General features: G+C 41.6%; 1 protein-coding gene across 3 annotated transcripts; it reads right to left on the bottom strand.

Moving 5' to 3' along the window:
• Positions 1–5,236: 5,236 nt before the first annotated feature.
• LOC116359661 (tubulin polymerization-promoting protein family member 3-like) lies at positions 5,237–22,976 on the bottom strand. 3 transcript variants are annotated; one of them, XM_031812876.1, is made up of 5 exons: positions 22,844–22,976; positions 12,449–12,648; positions 11,726–11,879; positions 7,184–7,396; positions 5,237–7,069 (listed from the first exon to the last, which is right to left on the bottom strand). In XM_031812876.1, the coding sequence occupies exons 2-4, from the start codon at positions 12,634–12,636 to the stop codon at positions 7,205–7,207; spliced, it is 534 nt and encodes a 177-aa protein (XP_031668736.1). In that variant the 5' UTR covers positions 12,637–12,648; positions 22,844–22,976; the 3' UTR covers positions 5,237–7,069; positions 7,184–7,204. The 3 variants fall into 3 exon arrangements, with proteins under 3 accessions (XP_031668736.1, XP_031668734.1, XP_031668735.1); XM_031812874.1 differs by having other exon boundaries at positions 5,237–7,396; positions 22,844–22,975; XM_031812875.1 differs by having other exon boundaries at positions 5,237–7,396; positions 22,481–22,854.
• Between the last annotated feature and the right edge of the window lie 365 nt (positions 22,977–23,341).

The following is a 23,341-nucleotide window of genomic DNA, read 5'->3' as shown; positions in this document are numbered from 1 at the left end:
CAGGCTAGTTACCTGTTTATTAGAATACAGTTTAACACAGGCTAGTTACCTGTTTATTAGGGGAATACAGTTTAACACAGGCTAGTTACCTGTTTATTAGAATACAGTTTAACACAGGCTAGTTACCTGTTTATTAGGAGAATACAGTTTAACACAGGCTAGTTACCTGTTTATTAGAATACAGTTTAACACAGGCTAGTTACCTGTTTATTAGAATACAGTTTAACACAGGCTAGTTACCTGTTTATTAGGGGATTACAGTTTAACACAGGCTAGTTACCTGTTTATTAGGAGAATACAGTTTAACACAGGCTAGTTAGCTGTTTATTAGGGGAATACAGTTTAACACAGGCTAGTTACCTGTTTATTAGGAGAATACAGTTTAGCACAGGCTAGTTACCTGTTTATTAGGATAGAGTTTAACACAGGCTAGTTACCTGTTTATTAGGAGAATACAGTTTAACACAGGCTAGTTACCTGTTTATTAGGGGAATACAGTTTAACACAGGCTAGTTACCTGTTTATTAGGGGAATACAGTTTAACACAGGCTAGTTACCTGTTTATTAGAATACAGTTTAACACAGGCTAGTTATCGCTGTTTATTAGGGGAATACAGTTTAACACAGGCTAGTTACCTGTTTATTAGAATACAGTTTAACACAGGCTAGTTACCTGTTTATTAGGGGAATACAGTTTAACACAGGCTAGTTACCTGTTTATTAGGAGAATACAGTTTAACACAGGCTAGTTACCTGTTTATTAGGGGAATACAGTTTAACACAGGCTAGTTACCTGTTTATTAGGAGAATACAGTTTAACACAGGCTAGTTACCTGTTTATTAGGGGAATACAGTTTAACACAGGCTAGTTACCTGTTTATTAGGAGAATACAGTTTAACACAGGCTAGTTACCTGTTTATTAGGATAGAGTTTAACACAGGCTAGTTACCTGTTTATTGGGAGAATACAGTTTAACACAGGCCAGTTACCTGTTTATTAGAATACAGTTTAACACAGGCTAGTTACCTGTTTATTAGGAGAATACAGTTTAACACAGGCTAGTTACCTGTTTATTAGGGGAATACAGTTTAACACAGGCTAGTTACCTGTTTATTAGAATACAGTTTAACACAGGCTAGTTATCGCTGTTTATTAGGGGAATACAGTTTAACACAGGCTAGTTACCTGTTTATTAGAATACAGTTTAACACAGGCTAGTTACCTGTTATTAGGGGAATACAGTTTAACACAGGCTAGTTACCTGTTTATTAGAATACAGTTTAACACAGGCTAGTTACCTGTTTATTAGGGGAATACAGTTTAACACAGGCTAGTTACCTGTTTATTAGGAGAATACAGTTTAACACAGGCTAGTTACCTGTTTATTAGGGGAATACAGTTTAACACAGGCTAGTTACCTGTTTATTAGGAGAATACAGTTTAACACAGGCTAGTTACCTGTTTATTAGGATAGAGTTTAACACAGGCTAGTTACCTGTTTATTGGGAGAATACAGTTTAACACAGGCCAGTTACCTGTTTATTAGAATACAGTTTAACACAGGCTAGTTACCTGTTTATTAGGAGAATACAGTTTAACACAGGCTAGTTACCTGTTTATTAGGGGAATACAGTTTAACACAGGCTAGTTACCTGTTTATTAGGGGAATACAGTTTAACACAGGCTAGTTACCTGTTTATTAGAATACAGTTTAACACAGGCTAGTTATCGCTGTTTATTAGGGGAATACAGTTTAACACAGGCTAGTTACCTGTTTATTAGAATACAGTTTAACACAGGCTAGTTACCTGTTTATTAGGAGAATACAGTTTAACACAGGCTAGTTACCTGTTTATTAGGGGAATACAGTTTAACATAGGCTAGTTACCTGTTTATTAGGGGAATACAGTTTAACACAGGCTAGTTACCTGTTTATTAGGAGAATACAGTTTAACACAGGCTAGTTACCTGTTTATTAGGGGAATACAGTTTAACACAGGCTAGTTACCTGTTTATTAGGGGAATACAGTTTAACACAGGCTAGTTATCTGTTTATTAGGATAATACAGTTTAACACAGGCTAGTTACCTGTTTATTAGAATACAGTTTAACACAGGCTAGTCACCTGTTTATTAGAATACAGTTTAACACAGGCTAGTTACCTGTTTATTAGAATACAGTTTAACACAGGCTAGTCACCTGTTTATTAGAATACAGTTTAACACAGGCTAGTTACCTGTTTATTAGAATACAGTTTAACACAGGCTAGTTACCTGTTTATTAGAATACAGTTTAACACAGGCTAGTTATCGCTGTTTATTAGGGGAATACAGTTTAACACAGGCTAGTTACCTGTTTATTAGAATACAGTTTAACACAGGCTAGTTACCTGTTTATTAGGGGAATACAGTTTAACACAGGCTAGTTACCTGTTTATTAGGAGAATACAGTTTAACACAGGCCAGTTACCTGTTTATTAGAATACAGTTTAACACAGGCTAGTTACCTGTTTATTAGGGGAATACAGTTTAACACAGGCTAGTTACCTGTTTATTAGAATACAGTTTAACACAGGCTAGTTACCTGTTTATTAGGGGAATACAGTTTAACACAGGCTAGTTACCTGTTTATTAGGAGAATACAGTTTAACACAGGCTAGTTACCTGTTTATTAGGGGAATACAGTTTAACACAGGCTTAGTTACCTGTTTATTAGGATAGAGTTTAACACAGGCTAGTTACCTGTTTATTGGGAGAATACAGTTTAACACAGGCCAGTTACCTGTTTATTAGAATACAGTTTAACACAGGCTAGTTACCTGTTTATTAGGAGAATACAGTTTAACACAGGCTAGTTACCTGTTTATTAGGGGAATACAGTTTAACACAGGCTAGTTACCTGTTTATTAGGGGAATACAGTTTAAGACAGGCTAGTTACCTGTTTATTAGAATACAGTTTAACACAGGCTAGTTATCGCTGTTTATTAGGGGAATACAGTTTAACACAGGCTAGTTACCTGTTTATTAGAATACAGTTTAACACAGGCTAGTTACCTGTTTATTAGAATACAGTTTAACACAGGCTAGTTACCTGTTTATTAGAATACAGTTTAACACAGGCTAGTTACCTGTTTATTAGAATACAGTTTAACACAGGCTAGTTACCTGTTTATTAGGATACAGTTTAACACAGGCTAGTTACCTGTTTATTAGAATACAGTTTAACACAGGCTAGTTACCTGTTTATTAGAATACAGTTTAACACAGACTAGTTACCTGTTTATTAGGAGAATACAGTTTAACACAGGCTAGTTACCTGTTTATTAGAATACAGTTTAACACAGGCTAGTTACCTGTTTATTAGAATACAGTTTAACACAGGCTAGTTACCTGTTTATTAGGAGAATACAGTTTAACACAGGCCAGTTACCTGTTTATTAGAATACAGTTTAACACAGGCTAGTTACCTGTTTATTAGAATACAGTTTAACACAGGCTAGTTACCTGTTTATTAGGATACAGTTTAACACGGGCTAGTTACCTGTTTATTAGAATACAGTTTAACACAGGCTAGTTACCTGTTTATTAGAATACAGTTTAACACAGGCTAGTTACCTGTTTATTAGAATACAGTTTAACACAGGCTAGTTATCTGTTTATTAGAATACAGTTTAACACAGGCTAGTTACCTGTTTATTAGAATACAGTTTAACACAGGCTAGTTACCTGTTTATTAGGAGAATACAGTTTAACACAGGCTAGTTACCTGTTTATTAGGGGAATACAGTTTAACACAGGCTAGTTACCTGTTTATTAGGGGAATACAGTTTAACACAGGCTAGTTACCTGTTTATTAGAATACAGTTTAACACAGGCTAGTTACCTGTTTATTAGAATACAGTTTAACACAGGCTAGTTATCGCTGTTTATTAGGGGAATACAGTTTAACACAGGCTAGTTACCTGTTTATTAGAATACAGTTTAACACAGGCTAGTTACCTGTTTATTAGGGGAATACAGTTTAACACAGGCTAGTTACCTGTTTATTAGGAGAATACAGTTTAACACAGGCTAGTTACCTGTTTATTAGGGGAATACAGTTTAACACAGGCTAGTTACCTGTTTATTAGGAGAATACAGTTTAACACAGGCTAGTTATCTGTTTATTAGGATAATACAGTTTAACACAGGCTAGTTACCTGTTTATTAGAATACAGTTTAACACAGGCTAGTCACCTGTTTATTAGAATACAGTTTAACACAGGCTAGTTACCTGTTTATTAGAATACAGTTTAACACAGGCTAGTCACCTGTTTATTAGAATACAGTTTAACACAGGCTAGTTACCTGTTTATTAGAATACAGTTTAACACAGGCTAGTTACCTGTTTATTAGAATACAGTTTAACACAGGCTAGTTACCTGTTTATTAGGGGAATACAGTTTAACACAGGCTAGTTACCTGTTTATTAGAATACAGTTTAACACAGGCTAGTTACCTGTTTATTAGGGGAATACAGTTTAACACAGGCTAGTTACCTGTTTATTAGGAGAATACAGTTTAACACAGGCTAGTTACCTGTTTATTAGGGGAATACAGTTTAACACAGGCTAGTTACCTGTTTATTAGGAGAATACAGTTTAACACAGGCTTAGTTACCTGTTTATTAGGATAGAGTTTAACACAGGCTAGTTACCTGTTTATTAGGAGAATACAGTTTAACACAGGCTAGTTACCTGTTTATTAGGGGAATACAGTTTAACACAGGCTAGTTACCTGTTTATTAGAATACAGTTTAACACAGGCTAGTTACCTGTTTATTAGAATACAGTTTAACACAGGCTAGTTACCTGTTTATTAGAATACAGTTTAACACAGGCTAGTTACCTGTTTATTAGGAGAATACAGTTTAACACAGGCTAGTTATCTGTTTATTAGGATAATACAGTTTAACACAGGCTAGTTACCTGTTTATTAGAATACAGTTTAACACAGGCTAGTTACCTGTTTATTAGGAGAATACAGTTTAACACAGGCCAGTTACCTGTTTAGGAGAATACAGTTTAACACAGGCTAGTTACCTGTTTATTAGGGGAATACTATATTTTTTAAACATGAGAAAGCCTGTGGCTGAAGGACCATTGGTCACTTCCTGGTTTGGTAAATGATGATTCGCTCACTGAGTAATGACGTTTGTAAATACCACTCAGAATCAGAATGAAAGAAACCACAAACTAAAGACAAACACTTTATTATCATTTTGTATACAACAATTTCCCCTTCAATGCAGCCGTTGTCCAGTTTCTACGACACTAAAACAAACTAATCAAAAAGAACCAAAAGAGAGAAAATATATATATTTATTATATTATATTATATATATTTTTTTTGGGGAAAAGCAACAAACGTTTAAAGAAATAGTCTCGGAATAAAAAGCTAGCTAGTTCTAAAACGATAGTCTTAAAGACGAAACCCTGAAACTATTGAGTTTGAGAGATGAAATATACAGTAAGAAAGATGAATTATACGGTAAGAAAGATGAATTATACGGTATGAAAGATGAATTATACGGTAAGAAAGATGAATTATACGGTATGAAAGATGAAATATACGGTAAGAATGATGAATTATACGGTATGAAAGATGAAATATACGGTAAGAATGATGAATTATACGGTAAGAAATATGAAATATACGGTAAGAAAGATGAAATATACGGTAAGAAAGATGAAATATACGGTAAGAATGATGAAATATACGGTAAGAAAGTGAATTCAATTCAAAGATAGACATTCATGGTTTGAAGCCTATGGAACACGGCACAATGTCAGATTATTTGACCAGTATTGTGTTTTGTCTAATCACGGTCTTGGTGCTGACGTTTGACTTTACAGTGGATGTTTCATTCAATTCCAGAGCAACTCTTGCATCAGTATTTCACAGTGCAACTCAACATGTTAAAACCAAAGCAAGGTGAAGGTATGGTATATCACAGGTCTATGTACAGTCTCAGGGCAGGCCAGGTTTGAAAGTGAACAGAGCATTCTGATCTAGTCATCTGTAAACACACATCAGACATATCTCTGTTGAAGGAGATCACCTCACGACCTGTCTATCGGTCATATCTCTGTTGAAGGAGATCACCTCACAACCTCCATAGCTATAATAAGAGTAAAAAGCATGTTCTCTCTCTCATCATCCCCAATGACAACACACACACACCCCCTCAGGACATGTTCTCTCTCTCATCATCCCCAATGACAACACACACCCCCTCAGGACATATCAAAGATAGGAGAGGACAGCCTCTGTCGAAAGGGCCTGGGGTTAAGCCTGTGGTTAGGGGTCAGAGTTCTGGGTTCAGGGTTTGGTCCCGACTGTAAGGGGGGGGGGGGGGGGCTTAGGGGATAGTGACCCTGGAAGCGTCTCAAATGGCACTCTATTCCCTATATAGTGCACTACTTTATACCAGAGCCCTATGGCACCCTATTCCCTATATAGTGCACTACTTTAGACCAGAGCCCTATGGCACCCTATTCCCTCTATAGTGCACTACTTTAGACCAGGACCCATAGCGCTCTGGTCAAAGTAGTGGACTATATAGAGTAGGATGTAATTTGGGATACATCTCATGTTGTGGGCCTGTTGACCACCCCGCCTGGCCCGGTGGTCTACTGGACCTGTTGACCACACCGCCTGGCCCGGTGGTCTACTGGGCCTGTTGACCACCCCACCTGGCCCGGTGGTCTACTGGGCCTGTTGACCACACCGCCTGGCCCGGTGGTCTACTGGACCTGTTGACCACACCGCCTGGCCCGGTGGTCTACTGGACCTGTTGACCACACCGCCTGGCCCGGTGGTCTACTGGGCCTGTTGACCACACTGCCTGGCCCGGTGGTCTACTGGACCTGTTGACCACACCGCCTGGCCCGGTGGTCTACTGGGCCTGTTGACCACACCGCCTGGCCCGGTGGTCTACTGGACCTGTTGACCACACCGCCTGGCCCGGTGGTCTACTGGACCTGTTGACCACACCGCCTGGCCCGGTGGTCTACTGGACCTGTTGACCACACCGCCTGGCCCGGTGGTCTACTGGGCCTGTTGACCACACCGCCTGTCCCGGTGGTCTACTGGACCTGTTGACCACACCGCCTGGCCCGGTGGTCTACTGGACCTGTTGACCACACCGCCTGGCCCGGTGGTCTACTTAGCCTTGGTTTTCTCCTCGTAGGTTCCGGCGTTCTTGTAGGAGCCGACGTATCCCGTTTCCTCCACCAGCTCCTCCCGCCCGCCCTTACCCCTCCCCTTCCCGCTCTCGTCGAAGCGCTCTTTGTGGGAGCCTGTGTACTTGGTGGTGTCCGTCAGTCTGTCCACTGCGGCTGTCTTCGCCATTTTCTGTGGAGGGGGACGGGGACGGGGGGGGAGACAGTAACAGAAACCATGTTGTCATGTTGGTGAGCTAAACCAATACAGTTCTGTTTTTTAATGGTAAACTGCTACTGTAGGTTCTCTTGACAAACTGAGGAAGTTCCCACTGTCCTCCAGCGTTGGGATCACAACAGTTCTGAAGGTCCCTAGAATCTGAATGTTATACACAGGAGGACACAGCAGGAGGTGGATAGGTAGAACCCTAAAGAAGGTCCCTAGAATCTGAATGTTATACACAGGAGGAAACAGCAGGAGGTGGATAGGTAGAACCGCTCCCGAAAGAAGGTCCCTAGAATCTGAATGTTATACACAGGAGGACACAGCTGGAGGTGGATAGGTAGAACCCTAAAGAAGGTCCCTTGGTTCTGAAGGTCCCTAGAATCTGAATGTTATACACAGGAGGAAACAGCAGGAGGTGGATAGGTAGAACCGCTCCCGAAAGAAGGTCCCTAGAATCTGAATGTTATACACAGGAGGACACAGCTGGAGGTGGATAGGTAGAACCCGAAAGAAGGTCCCTAGAATCTGAATGTTATACACAGGAGGACACAGCTGGAGGTGGATAGGTAGAACCCTAAAGAAGGTCCCTAGAATCTAAATGTTATACACAGGAGGAAACAGCTGGAGGTGGAACCCTAAAGAAGGTCCCTAGAATCTGAATGTTATACACAGGAGGAAACAGCAGGAGGTGGATAGGTAGAACCCTAAAGAAGGGATTACTTTAACTCAATTATCATTTCTTAAGTCAAAAAACCAACAGCCACTCTTAGATAAAGAGGTTGAACTCAGGTTCAATTCACATCATGACAACAGCCAGCCAGTGTTAACAAATAATTGTGTTTGGAGAAAAAAAGAACCTTAGGTAACACTAACACACACACACACACACACACACACACACGACACACACTCACACAGACACACACACACACACACACACACACACACACACACACACACACACACGACACACACTCACACAGACACACACTCACACAGACACACACACACACAGACACACACGACACACACACTCACACGACACACACTCACAGACACGACACACAGACACACCTCACCGATGAAGCCAATCTCTCATAATGGATATGATGTCATGAATGTGAGTTGGCTCAGAGCGAGCCAGAGCACTGAGACGGTTTGGAGAGCTGAGTACATTCACTATATTCACTCAGGCACGTCTAAACAACCTCCTTGACTTCAGAACGGCGTGATACACACACCGTCCTCCTCCACAACTGTCCTGTCTACCCTCAAGTGACAGCAGACTACTTTGCCAGGCCTTATACCCATATTCATTTATGTACATAATCTTACCACACACTTGAAGCTGGGTTTTAGAACAAGACAGTGTTTATTTAGCTGGATAACATCTCAATAATTAAAGTTGATTAGTTGTAGGAGTGGTAGTAGTAGTAGTAGTAGTAGTAGTAGTAGTAGTAGTAGTGGTAGTGGTAGTAGTAGTAGTGGTAGTAGTAGTAGTAGTAGTTGTAGTAGCAGCAGTAGTAGTATAGTAGTAGTTGTAGTAGTAGTAGTAGTATAGTAATAGTAGTACCATTAGTAGTAGTAGCATAGTAGTAGTAGTAGTAGTAATAGTAGTACCAGTAGTAGTAGTAGTGTAGTAGTAATATTAGTACCAGTAGTAGTAGTGGTATAGTAGTAGTAACAGTAGTAGCAGCAGTAGCAGTATAGTAGTAGTAGTAGCAGCAGTTGCAATGTAGTAGCATAGTAGTAGTAGTATATTAGTAGTAGTAGTGTAGTAGCAGTAGTAGTAATAGTAGTACCAGTAGTAGTAGTAGTAGTGTAGTAGTAATAGTAGTGGTATAGTAGTAGTAGTAGTAGTAGTAGTAATAGTAGTACCAGAAGTAGTAGTAGTAGTGGTAGTAGTAGTAGTAGTAGTAGTAGTAACAGCAGTAGCAGTATAGTAGTAGTAGTAGTAGCAGCAGTTGCAATGTAGTAGCATAGTAATAGTAGTAGTAGTAGTAGTATAGTAGTAGTATATTAGTAGTAGAAGTAGTAGTAGTGTAGTAGTAGTATAGCAGTAGTATATTAGTAGAGTAGTAGTAGTGTAGTAGTAGTATAGTAGTAGTAGTAGTAGTAGTATAGCAGTAGTATATTAGTAGAGTAGTAGTAGTGTAGTAGTAGTATAGTAGTAGTATATTAGTAGCAGCAGTATATTAGTAGTAGTAGTATTTTAGTAGTAGTAGTAGTAGTAGTAGTGGTGTATTTGTAGTAGTATATTAGTAGTAGTAGTAGTAGTAGTAGTAGTAGTAGTGTAGTAGTATAGTAGTAGTATATTAGTAGCAGCAGTATATTAGTAGTAGTAGTATTTTAGTAGTAATGGTGTATTTGTAGTAGTATATTAGTAGTAGTAGTAGTAGTAGTAGTAGTAGTAGTAGTAGTATAGTAGTAGTGGTGTATTTGTAGTAGTATATTAGTAGTAGTAGTAGTAGTAGTAGTAGTAGTAGTAGTCTCATCCTCCAGTATTTATGCTGCAGTAGTTTATGTGTCGGGGGGCTGGGGTCAGTTTGTTATATCTGGAGTACTTCTCCTGTCCTATTCGGTGTCCTGTGTGAATCTAAGTGTGCGTTCTCTAATTCTCTCCTTCTCTCTTTCTTTCTCTCTCTCGGAGGACCTGAGCCCTAGGACCATGCCCCAGGACTACCTGACATGATGACTCCTTGCTGTCCCCAGTCCACCTGGCCATGCTGCTGCTCCAGTTTCAACTTCCACCTGACTGTGCTGCTGCTCCAGTTTCAACTGTTCTGCCTTATTATTATTCGACCATGCTGGTCATTTATGAACATTTGAACATCTTGGCCATGTTCTGTTATAATCTCCACCCGGCACAGCCAGAAGAGGACTGGCCACCCCACATAGCCTGGTTCCTCTCTAGGTTTCTTCCTAGGTATTGGCCTTTCTAGGGAGTTTTTCCTAGCCACTGTGCTTCTACACCTGCATTGCTTGCTGTTTGGGGTTTTAGGCTGGGTTTCTGTACAGCACTTTGAGATATCAGCTGATGTACGAAGGGCTATATAAATACATTTGATTTGATTTGATTTGATTAGTAGTAGTAGCAGTAGTAGTATTTTAGTAGTAGTGGTGTATTTGTAGTAGTATATTAGTAGTATAGTGGTAGTAGTTGTAGTGTAGTAGTAGTACAGCGGTAGTATATTAGTAGTATATTAGTAGTATTGTAGTAGTAGTGTAGTAGTAGTAGTATATTAGTAGTGGTAGTGTATTTGTAGTAGTATATTAGTAGGATAGTAGTAGTAGTATTATATTATTATTATTATTATTATTATTATTAGTAGTAGTAGTAGTAGTAGTAGTAGTAGTAGTAGTAGTATATTAGTAGTAGTAGTATATTAGTAGTGGTAGTAGTAGTAGTAGTAGTAGTATGCAGTAGTAGTAGTAGTATAGTAGTGGTAGTAGTAGTAGTAGTAGTAGTATATTAGTAGTAGTAGTAGTAGTAGTAGTAGTATATTAGTAGTAGTAGTATAGTAGTAGTAGTAGTAATAGTAGTATAGTAGTAGTAGTAGTAGTATAGTAGTAGTAGTAGTATAGTAGTAGTAGTAGTATATTAGTAGTAGTAGTATAGTAGTAGTATATTAGTAGTAGTAGTAATAGTAGTAGTAGTAGTAGTAGTAGTATAGTAGTAGTAGTAGTAATAGTAGTATAGTAGTAGTAGTAGTATAGTAGTAGTAGTAGTAGTATAGTAGTAGTAGTAGTATATTATTAGTAGTAGTATATTAGTAGTAGTAGTATGGTAGTATAGTAGTAATAGTAGTATAGTAGTATAGTAGTAATAGTAGTATAGTAGTAGTAGTAGTATATTAGTAGTAGTAGTATATTAGTAGTAGTAGTAGTATAGTAGTATAGTAGTAGTAGTAGTATAGTAGTATAGTAGTAATAGTAGTATAGTAGTAGTAGTATAGTAGTAGTAGTAGTATACTAGTAGTAGTAGTATGCAGTAGTAGTAGTAGTATAGTAGTGGTAGTAGTAGTAGTAGTATATTAGTAGTAGTAGTAGTAGTAGTAGTAGTATATTAGTAGTAGTAGCATAGTAGTATAGTAGTAGTAGTAGTATATTAGTAGTAGTAGTATAGTAGTATAGTAGTAGTATACTAGTAGTAGTAGTATACTAGTAGTAGTAGTATGCAGTAGTAGTGGTAGTAGTAGTAGTAGTAGTATATTAGTAGTAGTAGTAGTAGTATATTAGTAGTAGTAGTATAGTAGTAGTAGTAGTATATTAGTAGTAGTAGTGTATCTGTCGTACCGTGACTCCTACGTTGGTGGGCTCCTTGCCCTCTATCAGCTTGTAGACAGACGTTAGGGCCTCCTCTTTGCTCTGACCTTTGAACCTCTTCTGGGCCAGCTCCTCCAGGGCTCTCTGGAATTCCTCGTAGGTGATCACCCGGGACGTCTTCGCTCTGCAACGGTTCCACAACACTGTTCTGAAGTGGTTTTATAATCTACTACTGTCAGAAAACAACAGTCGTTCCCCAACACTGTTCTGAAGTGGATTTATAATCTACTACTGTCAGAAAACAACAGCCGTTCCACAACACTGTTCTGAAGTGGATTTATAATCTACTACTGTCAGAAAACAACAGCCGTTCCACAACACTGTTCTGAAGTGGATTTACTCAAGTATTATCAGTACTAGTATAAGTATATAATAATAATAATAATGGGCCAATTGCAACCAACATTGGCCACTATTTTATCGCCAGCTGATCTCTCTTACACCATGGACAAGTTCATTTTATATGGCCCAGTGCCCCGGGTGGGTGGAGATTACCCATAAGGACCAAAGGAATGGTCTAAAAATGAGCAAACTCCGCCAAACCGGGGCACTGGGCCATACAAAACAAACTCGCCCATGATTTAAGAGAGATGGTTGGTTGCAATTTGTCCATAAATAATAATCATCATCATCGTAATAGATGAATGTATTACATTGATAATTATGTTGTAGTTGGTCGCTATTAAAACTCACTTGACTTTCGTGAAGACGATATCCACGTCAGTGCCGGTGACATTCTTCCCGTCGATGATCTTGCAGTCCTTACACAGTTTAGCCCAGTTCTTCCCGTTCATCTCCTTCCCGGTAGCCTTGGTGTCTCCGTGGATCGCAAACTTCTTAAAGGAGTTCATCAGCTGCTCCAGATCTGTGCTCTCCGCCATCTTGAAGAATATCTACAAAATAAGACAACATGGGTCTTAGCCATTATACATATTTGTCTGACACTAAAGCAGGTTTAAAAATAAATAAATAAATAAGCAGGTGTATTTAAAGCTGCCTGATTACAAAACAGGACAACAAGACTCATCGCTGTGTTCTAATACCCATACTCACATACTGTATACTACATACTTAATGAGTATATACTAGTGCATTAGTGCATTTTAGTATATTGTAAACGAACGGTATTGTTTCAGTTGAGCATACTTAAAAAAAATTTTTTTTATAGAGCATCGCCTGTCCAACCAGAAGTTGATGCTGTTGCTATGCAACGTCTTGCTAGCTTATTAGCATAACAAATGACCAGCTAGACGTTTTACAATTTCCGGGGTGTGTTCGTAAATTAATTCCAGGGGTGTCAGAATACTTAATTTCGGGCCTTCCAGATTGAACGCTCTGAAATATACGAATGGACAGAGGGCCCTGCTCTGGGAGTAGGGTTCAACGGCAGTAAAGCAACCAAGCTAACTGGCTAACGTTGGCTAGCTACTTAATAAAAAATATATTTTTATTTGATTTGAATTTCACACATTTTATTGATAGTGGAAAACAGTAATCTTGCAGGATAAAAATGTTGTCTGAAATCTTGGACGTCTCCCACCACATCTCTTGATATCGGTCATCATTTCTTGTTCTTAGCTACACTGGCGGTTGGAGTTGATAATTGACTGTCTAGCTACTTCCAAACACCTCACTCTGACCACGATACTCTCCCTAGCAGAGCTGCTCAGCCTGTGTTCATGTTATCCAGAGACTTGGTGACTGTAATTGTGTTCCTGGCAACAATTTTATCTTCTTTTTTTTATTTTGCTGATGTTTAATGACAACGGCCAAAACTTATTGAAACGCACAACGACTATACCACTTAGCTAAGAATGATGTGAATCATCAAGTCAATAAACGTAATTAGATAGCAGATCGTTAATATACTGCCTGGCAAGTTTGATCTATTAGTAGCCAATTAACATTAGGTAACTAGCTAACATACCGGTACATACTGCTGTAATGCTATGCAGTTCGTAAGGACAGCGTAGATAATAAGTTGTCAGCCATCATAACGTGGTACAAAACTTATGTTAAAAGTTATTACTTTATTGCATAGCTCAATTTTTATAAAACAAAAAAAACATTTGTCATAATTAGTTAAAGCAATGAATTTGTCTCCTCTCTCCTCGGCTGTATATTTTCCGCCATTTTCTAAAATCTGAAAACGTAGTGAAGCATACACACATTTTCTGAAGAATTGCATTATGGGTCCTTAAAAGCACAGATATAGTGTCCACTGCATGTATACTTCGTATTTTGGCGAATTTAGTACGACATCCGGGAACTTTTTGGCATATAAACTATATCCATACTATGACCAATGAGCATACTATATACTCTATTCACCTCACAGATAGTATGGTTAGTGGGGTTAGTATGAGTATTGGAACACAGCTTTTAGACTTTCTATAATGGATGTTGCATAATATTGTATTCATTTGAATGGTATATGACATGCATACTTGATCCCGTGGTAAATACCTTGTCAACGACTAAAGAACGTGTCAAAGTTGACTGATTTATTGTGTTCGTTTTGTACTACTAATAGTGTCTGTCTCATGCTCCAGATGAACCCTCGGGACTTTAAAATGAATATCACATGTCCTCTAACTCTAACTCTATTTGACCTCTCAGACCTTCCCCTTCAGGGATCTGGGTTCACACAATCTGTTGAAAGGATTCCTTTTTTTAAAGAGAGCAGAAGAGGAGAGGAGGAGGGAAGAGGAGGAGAGAAGATAGGAGGGAAGAGAGAAGAGAGGAGAGAAGAGAGGAGAGAGAAGATGGAGAGAGGGGGGGAGAGGAGGAGAGAAGAGGAGGAGGAGAAGAGAGGAGAGAGGAGAGAAGAGGAGGATGAGAAGGTGGAGAGAGGAGGGAAGAGGAGGAGAGAAGAGGAGGAGGAGAAGGTGGAGAGAAGAGGAGGAGGAGAAGAGAGGAGGATGAGAAGGTGGAGAGAGGGGGGAAGAGGAGGAGGAGAAGGGGGAGGAAAGAGAGGAGAGAGGAGGGAAGAGGAGGAGAGAAGAGGATGAGAAGGTGGAGGGGAGAAAGGAGGGAAGAGGAGGAGGAGAAGGGGGAGCGAAGAGAGGAGAGAGGAGGGAAGGGACTGGAGGTCAAGGAGAGGAGAGAAGAAGAGAGGGAAGAGAGGAGGGAACAGCATGTGTCTACAGAACCCACCCAGGAGAGAACATCATGTGTCTACAGAACCCACCCAGGAGAGAACATCATGTGTCTACAGAACCCACCCAGGAGAGAACATCATGTGTCTACAGAACCCACCCAGGAGAGAACATCATGTATCTACAGAACCACCCAGGAGAGAACATCATGTGTCTACAGAACCCACCCAGGAGAGAACATCATGTGTCTACAGAACCCACCCAGGAGAGAACATCATGTGTCTACAGAACCCACCCAGGAGAGAACATCATGTGTCTACAGATCCCACCCAGGAGAGAACATCATGTGTCTACAGAACCCACCCAGGAGAGAACATCATGTGTCTACAGAACCCACCCAGGAGAGAACATCATGTGTCTACAGATCCCACCCAGGAGAGAACATCATGTGTCTACAGAACCCACCCAGGAGAGAACATCATGTGTCTAACAGAACCCCTCCAGGAGAGAACATCATGTATCTACAGAACCCACCCAGGAGAGAACATCACTACAGAACCCACCCAGGAGAGAACATCACTACAGAACCCACCCAGGAGAGAACATCACTACAGAACCCACCCAGCTGCCCTTCACAGTCCCAGAACTCCAGTCTTGACGGTTCACATCTTTAACACAGCTAATGAATAAGAATCCGTGTTCTGCTAGCTAGCTAGCCGTGGCTAACGTGTTCTGCTAGCTAGCCGTGGCTAACGTGTTTTGCTAGCTAGCCGTGGCTAACGTCTCTCTCTCTCTCTCTCTGTAGTTATGTAGTGTAGTTCTCTGTAGTTATGTAGTGTAGTTCTCTGTAGTTATGTAGTGTAGTTCTCTGTAGTGCTCTGTAGTTATGTAGTGTAGTTCTCTGTAGTGCTCTGTAGTTATGTAGTGCTCTGTAGTTATGTAGTGTAGTTCTCTGTAGTTATGTAGTGTAGTTCTCTGTAGTTATGTAGTTCTCTGTAGTTATGTAGTGTAGTTCTCTGTAGTTATGTAGTGCTCTGTAGTTATGTAGTGTAGTATTCTGTAGTTATGTAGTGTAGTTCTCTGTAGTTATGTAGTGCTCTGTAGTTATGTAGTGTAGTTCTCTGTAGTTATGTAGTGTAGTTCTCTGTAGTTATGTAGTTCTCTGTAGTTATGTAGTGTAGTTCTCTGTAGTTATGTAGTGCTCTGTAGTTATGTAGTGCTCTGTAGTTATGTAGTGTAGTATTCTGTAGTTATGTAGTGTAGTTCTCTGTAGTTATGTAGTGCTCTGTAGTTGTGTAGTGTAGTGCTCTGTAGTTATGTAGTGCTCTGTAGTTATGTAGTGTAGTTCTCTGTAGTTATGTAGTTCTCTGTAGTGCTCTGTAGTTGTGTAGTGTAGTGCTCTGTAGTTATGTAGTGCTCTGTAGTTGTGTAGTGTAGTGCTCTGTAGTTATGTAGTGCTCTGTAGTTATGTAGTGCTCTGTAGTTATGTAGTGTAGTTCTCTGTAGTTATGTAGTGCTCTGTAGTTATGTAGTGCTCTGTAGTTATGTAGTGTAGTTCTCTGTAGTTATGTAGTGCTCTGTAGTTATGTAGTGTAGTTCTCTGTAGTTATGTAGTGCTCTGTAGTTATGTAGTTCTCTGTAGTTATGTAGTTCTCTGTAGTGCTCTGTAGTTATGTAGTGCTCTGTAGTTATGTAGTTCTCTGTAGTTATGTAGTTCTCTGTAGTGCTCTGTAGTTATGTAGTGCTCTGTAGTTATGTAGTTCTCTGTAGTTATGTAGTGCTCTGTAGTTATGTAGTGTAGTTCTCTGTAGTTATGTAGTGCTCTGTAGTTATGTAGTTCTCTGTAGTTATGTAGTGCTCTGTAGTTATGTAGTGTAGTTCTCTGTAGTTATGTAGTGCTCTGTAGTTATGTAGTGTAGTTCTCTGTAGTTATGTAGTGCTCTGTAGTTATGTAGTGTAGTACTCTGTAGTTATGTAGTGCTCTGTAGTTATGTAGTTCTCTGTAGTTATGTAGTGTAGTTCTCTGTAGTTATGTAGTTCTCTGTAGTGCTCTGTAGTTATGTAGTGCTCTGTAGTTATGTAGTGCTCTGTAGTTATGTAGTGCTCTGTAGTTATGTAGTTCTCTGTAGTGCTCTGTAGTTATGTAGTGCTCTGTAGTTATGTAGTGCTCTGTAGTTATGTAGTGCTCTGTAGTTATGTAGTTCTCTGTAGTTATGTAGAGCTCTGCCAGTTGTTATGGGACTAGTGAAGTTGATATTTGATAGTGGATGTGGTTTAGAGTGAACAGCCAGTCAGCAGGGACTAGATGAGGAGGTGTAGCTGAAACAGTGGGTGGGCTTGGAGAGAAGTCAGCTCTCTCTCCTCCAGCTGCTTCCACTCTAGAAAACTTCCTCCACGAGGCCATTCGTTTAGCAGCAATCACAATACATACAGATCAAATCACATATTACAAACCGCAGGATCAAGCTAGCAAAGGACAGCAAGCGAGTGGCATGGTAAAGGGCCTGTGTTTTTACCAGACGGCCATGACCCAGAGGGATTTATAGGACCTATTGGAGTTAAGTGCCTTGCTCATGGGCACATTGGCAGGTTATTCACCTAGTCGGCTCTGGGATTTGAACCAGTGACCTTTCGGTTACTTGCCCAACCGGTCTTATCCGATTGGCTGTGTGTGTGTGTGTGTGATATTGCAGACATGACCCTCTTAGTTTGTGTGTGTGTGTGTGTGTGATATTGCAGACATGACCCTCTTAGTTTGCGCTGCCTAGCAATAACAATAATAATGGTGTGTGTAATGAACTGTTCTTGTGTATGAGGGGGGGGGGGCAGACAGACAGACAGACAGACAGACAGGAGGCAGGCAGACAGACAGACAGACAGACAGACAGACAGACAGACAGACAGACAGACAGACAGACAGACAGACAGGCAGAGACAGACAGACAGACAGACAGAGAGGCAGGCAGACAGACAGACAGACAGACAGACAGACAGACAGACAGACAGACAGACAGACAGACAGACAGACAGACAGACAGACAGACAGACAGACAGACAGACAGACAGACAGACAGACAGACAGACAGACAGACAGACAGACAGACAGACAGACAGACAGACAGACAGACAGACAGGCAGACAGGCAGGCAGACAGACAGACAGACAGACAGACAGAGACAGACAGACAGACAGACAGACAGACAGCATTGCATCCTACAGACAGCAGACAGACAGACAGCATTGCATCCTACAGACAGACAGACAGACAGACAGCATTGCATCCTACAGACAGACAGACAGCATTGCATCCTGCAGCTCGGGACAGACAGACAGTATTTCTCTGTTACTAATGTAAAGTACACGGTGAGGAACTGAAATGGCAGTATTTCTCTGTTACTAATGTAAAGTACACGGTGAGGAACTGAAATGGCAGTATTACTCTGCTACTAATGTAAAGTACACGGTGAGGAACTGAAATGGCAGTATTACTCTGCTACTAATGTAATGAACTGAAATGGCAGTATTTCTCTGCTACTAATATTAAGTACTTGGTAGTTTTGTAGATACACTACATGACCAAAAGTATAAGGACACCGGCTCATCCAATATCTCATTCCAGAATCATAGCTGTAACAGCCTCCACTCTTCTGGGAAGGCTTTCCACTAGATGTTGGAACATTGCTGAGGGGACTTGCTTCAATTCAGCCACAAGAGCATTAGTGAGGTCGGGCACTGATGTTGAGCAATTAGCCCTGGCTCGCAGTCGGCGTTCCAATTCATCCCAAAGGTGTTCGATGGGGTTGAGGTCAGGGCTCTGTGCAGGCTAGTCAAGTTCCACACCGATCCCAAAAAACAACTTCTGTATGGACCTCATTTTGTGCACGGGGGCAGTGTCATGCTGAAACAGGAAAGGTCCTTCCCCAAACTGTTGCCACAAAGTTGGAAGCACAGAATTGTCTAGAATGTCATTTTATGTTGTTGAGTTAAGATTTACCTTCACTTAGAACTAAGGGGCCCGAACCATGAAAAACAGCCCCAGACCAGTATTCTTCCTCCACCAAACTTTACAGTTGGAACTATGCTTAGGGGCAGGTAGCGTTCTCCTGGCATCTGCCAAACCCAGATTAGTCTGTCAGACTGCCAGATGGTGAATCGTGATTCATCCCTCCAGAGAACGCGTTTCCACTGCTCCAGAGTTCAATGGCAGCGAGCTTTTACAACCCCTCCAGCCGATGCTTGGCGTTGCGGATGGTGATCTTCGGCTTGTGAAACTCATTTCATGAGGCTCCCGACGAACAGTTATTGTGCTGACGTTTACTTCCAGAGGCCGTTTTGGAACTCGGTAGTGGAGTGTTGTAACCGGGGACAACCGCACTTCAGCACTCGGGCGATCCCGTTCTGTGGCCTACCACTTCGCGGCCGAGCCGCTCCTAGACGTTTCCACTTCACAATAACAGCACTTACAGTTGACCGGAGGCAGCTCTAGCAAGGCAGAAACTTGACGAACTGAGTTGTCTATGGAGACTGCATGGGCTGTGTGCTTGATTTCATCCACCTGACAGCAACGGTGGGGCTGAAATAGATAAGAATCCACTCATTTGAAGGGGTGTCCACATACTTTTAGTGTACAGTATATGTCATAGCAGGTTTACATCTATGTCTGTGGTGCAGTCTGGTGACACACACACAGACACACACCCGGTATTCTAGGTATTGACCACAGTCTGAGCACCAGACACGAGCCAAGCATCGTGTTAGTAGTAGTGTGGACAGCAACAGACCCTGCTGCCAGTAGTGCACTAAATAGGGGGGAAGGGTGTCATTTGTGATGCTGTGTGTATTTATTCTGTTTATGTATTGCTTGGCCGTCTGTGTTCTGCTAAAGATGTCTGAACTGGGTCTGAACTGGGTATGGTTGGGTCTGAACTGGGTCTAGTTGTTTCTGGTTGGTTCTGGTTGGGTCTGAACTGGGTCTGGTTGGGTCTGGTTGGGTCTGAACTGGGTCTGAACTGGGTCTGGTTGGGTCTGGTTGGGTCTGAACTGGGTCTGGTTGTTTCTGGTTGGGTCTGAACTGGGTCTGGTTGGGTCTGAACTGGGTCTGGTTGGTTCTGGTTGGGTCTGAACTGGGTCTGGTTGGTTCTGGCGTTCATCGTCCATCAGTGTATAACGTCTGTCTGCAGGGCTGTTGGAAACGGACACTGTAATTCTACAGTAGCAGCATCCTAATATGCCACGCGGTAATATAATAACAACGGGTTATATGGACACTTACAGTTATATCCAATACAGGTGCTTTCATCCCAAAGTGATTTACAGTAAGGGCAGTGAGTCTGTTCATCCCAAAGTGATTTACAGTAAGGACAGTGAGTCTGTTCATCCCAAAGTGATTTACAGTAAGGACAGCGAGTCTGTTCATCCCAAAGTGATTTACAGTAAGGGCAGTGAGTCTGTTCATCCCAAAGTGATTTACAGTAAGGGCAGTGAGTATGTTCATCCCAAAGTGATTTACAGTAAGGGCAGTGAGTCTGTTCATCCCAAAGTGATTTACAGTAAGGGCAGTGAGTCTGTTCATCCCAAAGTGATTTACAGTAAGGACAGTGAGTTATTTCATCCCAAAGTGATTTACAGTAAGGGCAGTGAGTCTGTTCATCCCAAAGTGATTTACAGTAAGGACAGTGAGTTATTTAATCCCAAAGTGATTTACAGTAGGGACTGTGAATTATTTCATCCCAAAGTGATTTACAGTAAGGACAGTTAATTATTTCATCCCAAAGTGATTTACAGTAAGGACAGTGAGTCTGTTCATCCCAAAGTGATTTACAGTAAGGGCAGTGAGTCTGTTCATCCCAAAGTGATTTACAGTAAGGGCAGTGAGTCTGTTCATCCCAAAGTGATTTACAGTAAGGGCAGTGAGTCTGTTCATCCCAAAGTGATTTACAGTAAGGGCAGTGAGTCTGTTCATCCCAAAGTGATTTACAGTAAGGGCAGTGAGTCTGTTCATCCCAAAGTGATTTACAGTAAGGACAGTAAGTCTGTTCATCCCAAAGTGATTTACAGTAAGGACAGTGAGTCTGTTCATCCCAAAGTGATTTACAGTAAGGACAGTGAGTCTGTTCATCTAAAGTGATTTACAGTAAGGACAGTGAGTTCTTTCATCTAAAGCGATTTACAGTAAGGACAGTAAGTCTGTTCATCTAAAGTGATTTACAGTAAGGACAGTGAGTCTGCTCATCTAAAGTGATTTACAGTAAGGACAGTGAGTTCTTTCATCTAAAGTGATTTACAGTAAGGATTGTGAGTCTGCTCATCTACAGTGATTTACAGTAAGGACATTGACTCTGTACCGGTACCCCCTGTATATAGCCTCCACATTGACTCTGTACCGGTACCCCCTGTATATAGCCTCCACATTGACTCTGTACCGTAACACCCTGTATATAGCCTCCACATTGACTCTGTACCGTAATACCCTGTATATAGCCTCCACATTGACTCTGTACCGTAATACCCTGTATATAGAGAGTAGCTGTGAGTAATATACACACACGTTGTTGTTATTCACACAGCCAAGCTCACCAGACACAGGGATTCACTAATCATTCAGGAACCACTGTACAAACCCTAGAGTCACCCTAGAGTCACCCTAGAGTCACCCTAGAGTCACCCTAAAGTCACCCTAAAGTCACCCTAGAGGCACCCTAGAGTCACCCTAAAGTCACCCTAGAGTCACCCTAGAGTCACCCTCGAGTCACCCTAAAGTCACCCTAAAGTCACCCTAGAGTCACCCTAGAGGCACCCTAGTCACCCTAGAGTCACCCTAAAGTCACCTTAGAGTCACCCTAGAGTCACCCTAGAGTCACCCTAGAGTCACCCTAGAGTCACCCTAGAGTCACCCTAGAGGCACCCTAGAGGCACCCTAGAGTCACCCTAAAGTCACCCTAGAGTCACCCTAGAGTCACCTTAGAAGCACCCTAGAGTCACCCTAGAGTCACCCTAAAGTCACCCTAGAGTCACCCTAGAGTCACCCTAAAGTCACCCTAGAGTCAGTCACCCTAGAGTCACCCTAAAGTCACCCTAGAGTCACCCTAGAGTCACCTCAATTACAGTTACAATCACCCCCCCCCAAAAAAAATCTATAATAATACAACACAGTACAGTAATACATTACAATGACAAAATCAGCAGGTCAGAAATTAGACCATGTTTGATATTTCACTAATATCAATTTCTTCTCTATTTGTTATGTTAATATTAATGAATGTGTCCCACCAAAGCAACGCCACAGGAACATAACATGGTATCTTAGCAACACAACAAGCCGCTCCACCCATTCGCTAAGAGTCGCAGATGAAGGAGGATTGTAACAGGAACGGCATTGTTGAGCAGTAAAAAAAAACCAGCTGTGTTGATAATACATTAGTAATGTTAGGATTGTTGTGCATATAGCCTACAGGGATCTAGCACACACACACACACACACACACACACACACACACACACACACACACACACACACACACACACACACACACACACACACACACACACACACACACACACACACACACACACACACACACACACACACACAGGTAATCTACAGCCTACAGTACAGTTACCCACTTACCCAGCAGTAGTAGTAACAGTAGCAGTAGCAGAGCCCCCAGAGCCCCAGATCTCCCAGAGCCCCCTGAGCCTCAGAGCCCCCCGAGCCTCAGAGCCCCCCGAGCCCTCAGAGCCCCCAGATCCCCACGAGCCTCAGAGCCCCCAGATCTGCAGGAGCCCCAGGTCACCTAGATCCCTCAGAGCCCCCAGATCTGCAGGAGCCCCAGATCACCTAGATCCCTCAGAGCTCCCAGATCCCCCTGAGCCTCAGAGCCCCCAGATCTGCAGGAGCCTCAGATCCCTCAGAACCCCAGATCCCCCTGAGCCTCAGATCCCCCAGATCTCCCAGAGCTAGAAAGCAACACTAAACTGCAGCAGCTCTTACCTCTTGCTAATGTCAAGTCCCTTCTGCCTCTCTCGCTGTCCTGCACTGCCTCTCCTTGCCTCACCTCAAACGCCAACCCATACACTCAAATGAGCTTTAAAGGCTGCTGAGAATTTGTTATCATCTGTTTATCCCTGTCTCCATAGAGACATCCTGTTCAACATCAAGGGAGGGCAATAAAAGAGAGAGAGAGAGAGAGAGAGAGAGAGAGAGAGAGAGAGAGAGAGAGAAACTAAGGGAGGGAGAGAGAGAAAGAGAGAGAAAGAGAGAGAGAGAGAGAGAGAGAGAGAGAGAGAGAGAGAGAAACTAAGGGAGGGAGAGAGAGAAAGAGAGAGAGAGAAAAGAGAGAGAGAGAAACTAAGGGAGGGAGAGAGAGAAAGAGAGAGAAACTAAGGGAGGGAGAGAGAGAAAGAGAGAGAGAGAAAAGAGAGAGAGAGAGAGAGAGAGAGAGAGAGAGAGAGAGAGAGAGAGAGAGAGAGAGAGAGAGAGAGAGAGAGA

The sequence above is a fragment of the Oncorhynchus kisutch genome, unplaced genomic scaffold, assembly GCF_002021735.2.
Source record: "Oncorhynchus kisutch isolate 150728-3 unplaced genomic scaffold, Okis_V2 Okis03b-Okis08b_hom, whole genome shotgun sequence".
Taxonomy (NCBI): domain Eukaryota; kingdom Metazoa; phylum Chordata; class Actinopteri; order Salmoniformes; family Salmonidae; genus Oncorhynchus; species Oncorhynchus kisutch.
The sequence above is the reverse complement of the archived record's forward strand: the minus strand, read 5'-3'. Positions and strand labels throughout refer to the sequence as shown.

Bases quoted from the DNA above. Each gene is read 5' to 3' on its own strand.
- LOC116359661 (XM_031812876.1), bottom strand. From the start codon at position 12,636: ATGGCGGAGAGCACAGATCTGGAGCAGCTGATGAACTCCTTTAAGAAG. The intron at 11,880-12,448 runs GTGAGTTTTAAT...GAACCGTTGCAG, and splicing joins ATCGTCTTCACGAAAGTCAA to AGCGAAGACGTCCCGGGTGA. The intron at 7,397-11,725 runs GTACGACAGATA...CCCCCTCCACAG, and splicing joins CCACCAACGTAGGAGTCACG to AAAATGGCGAAGACAGCCGC.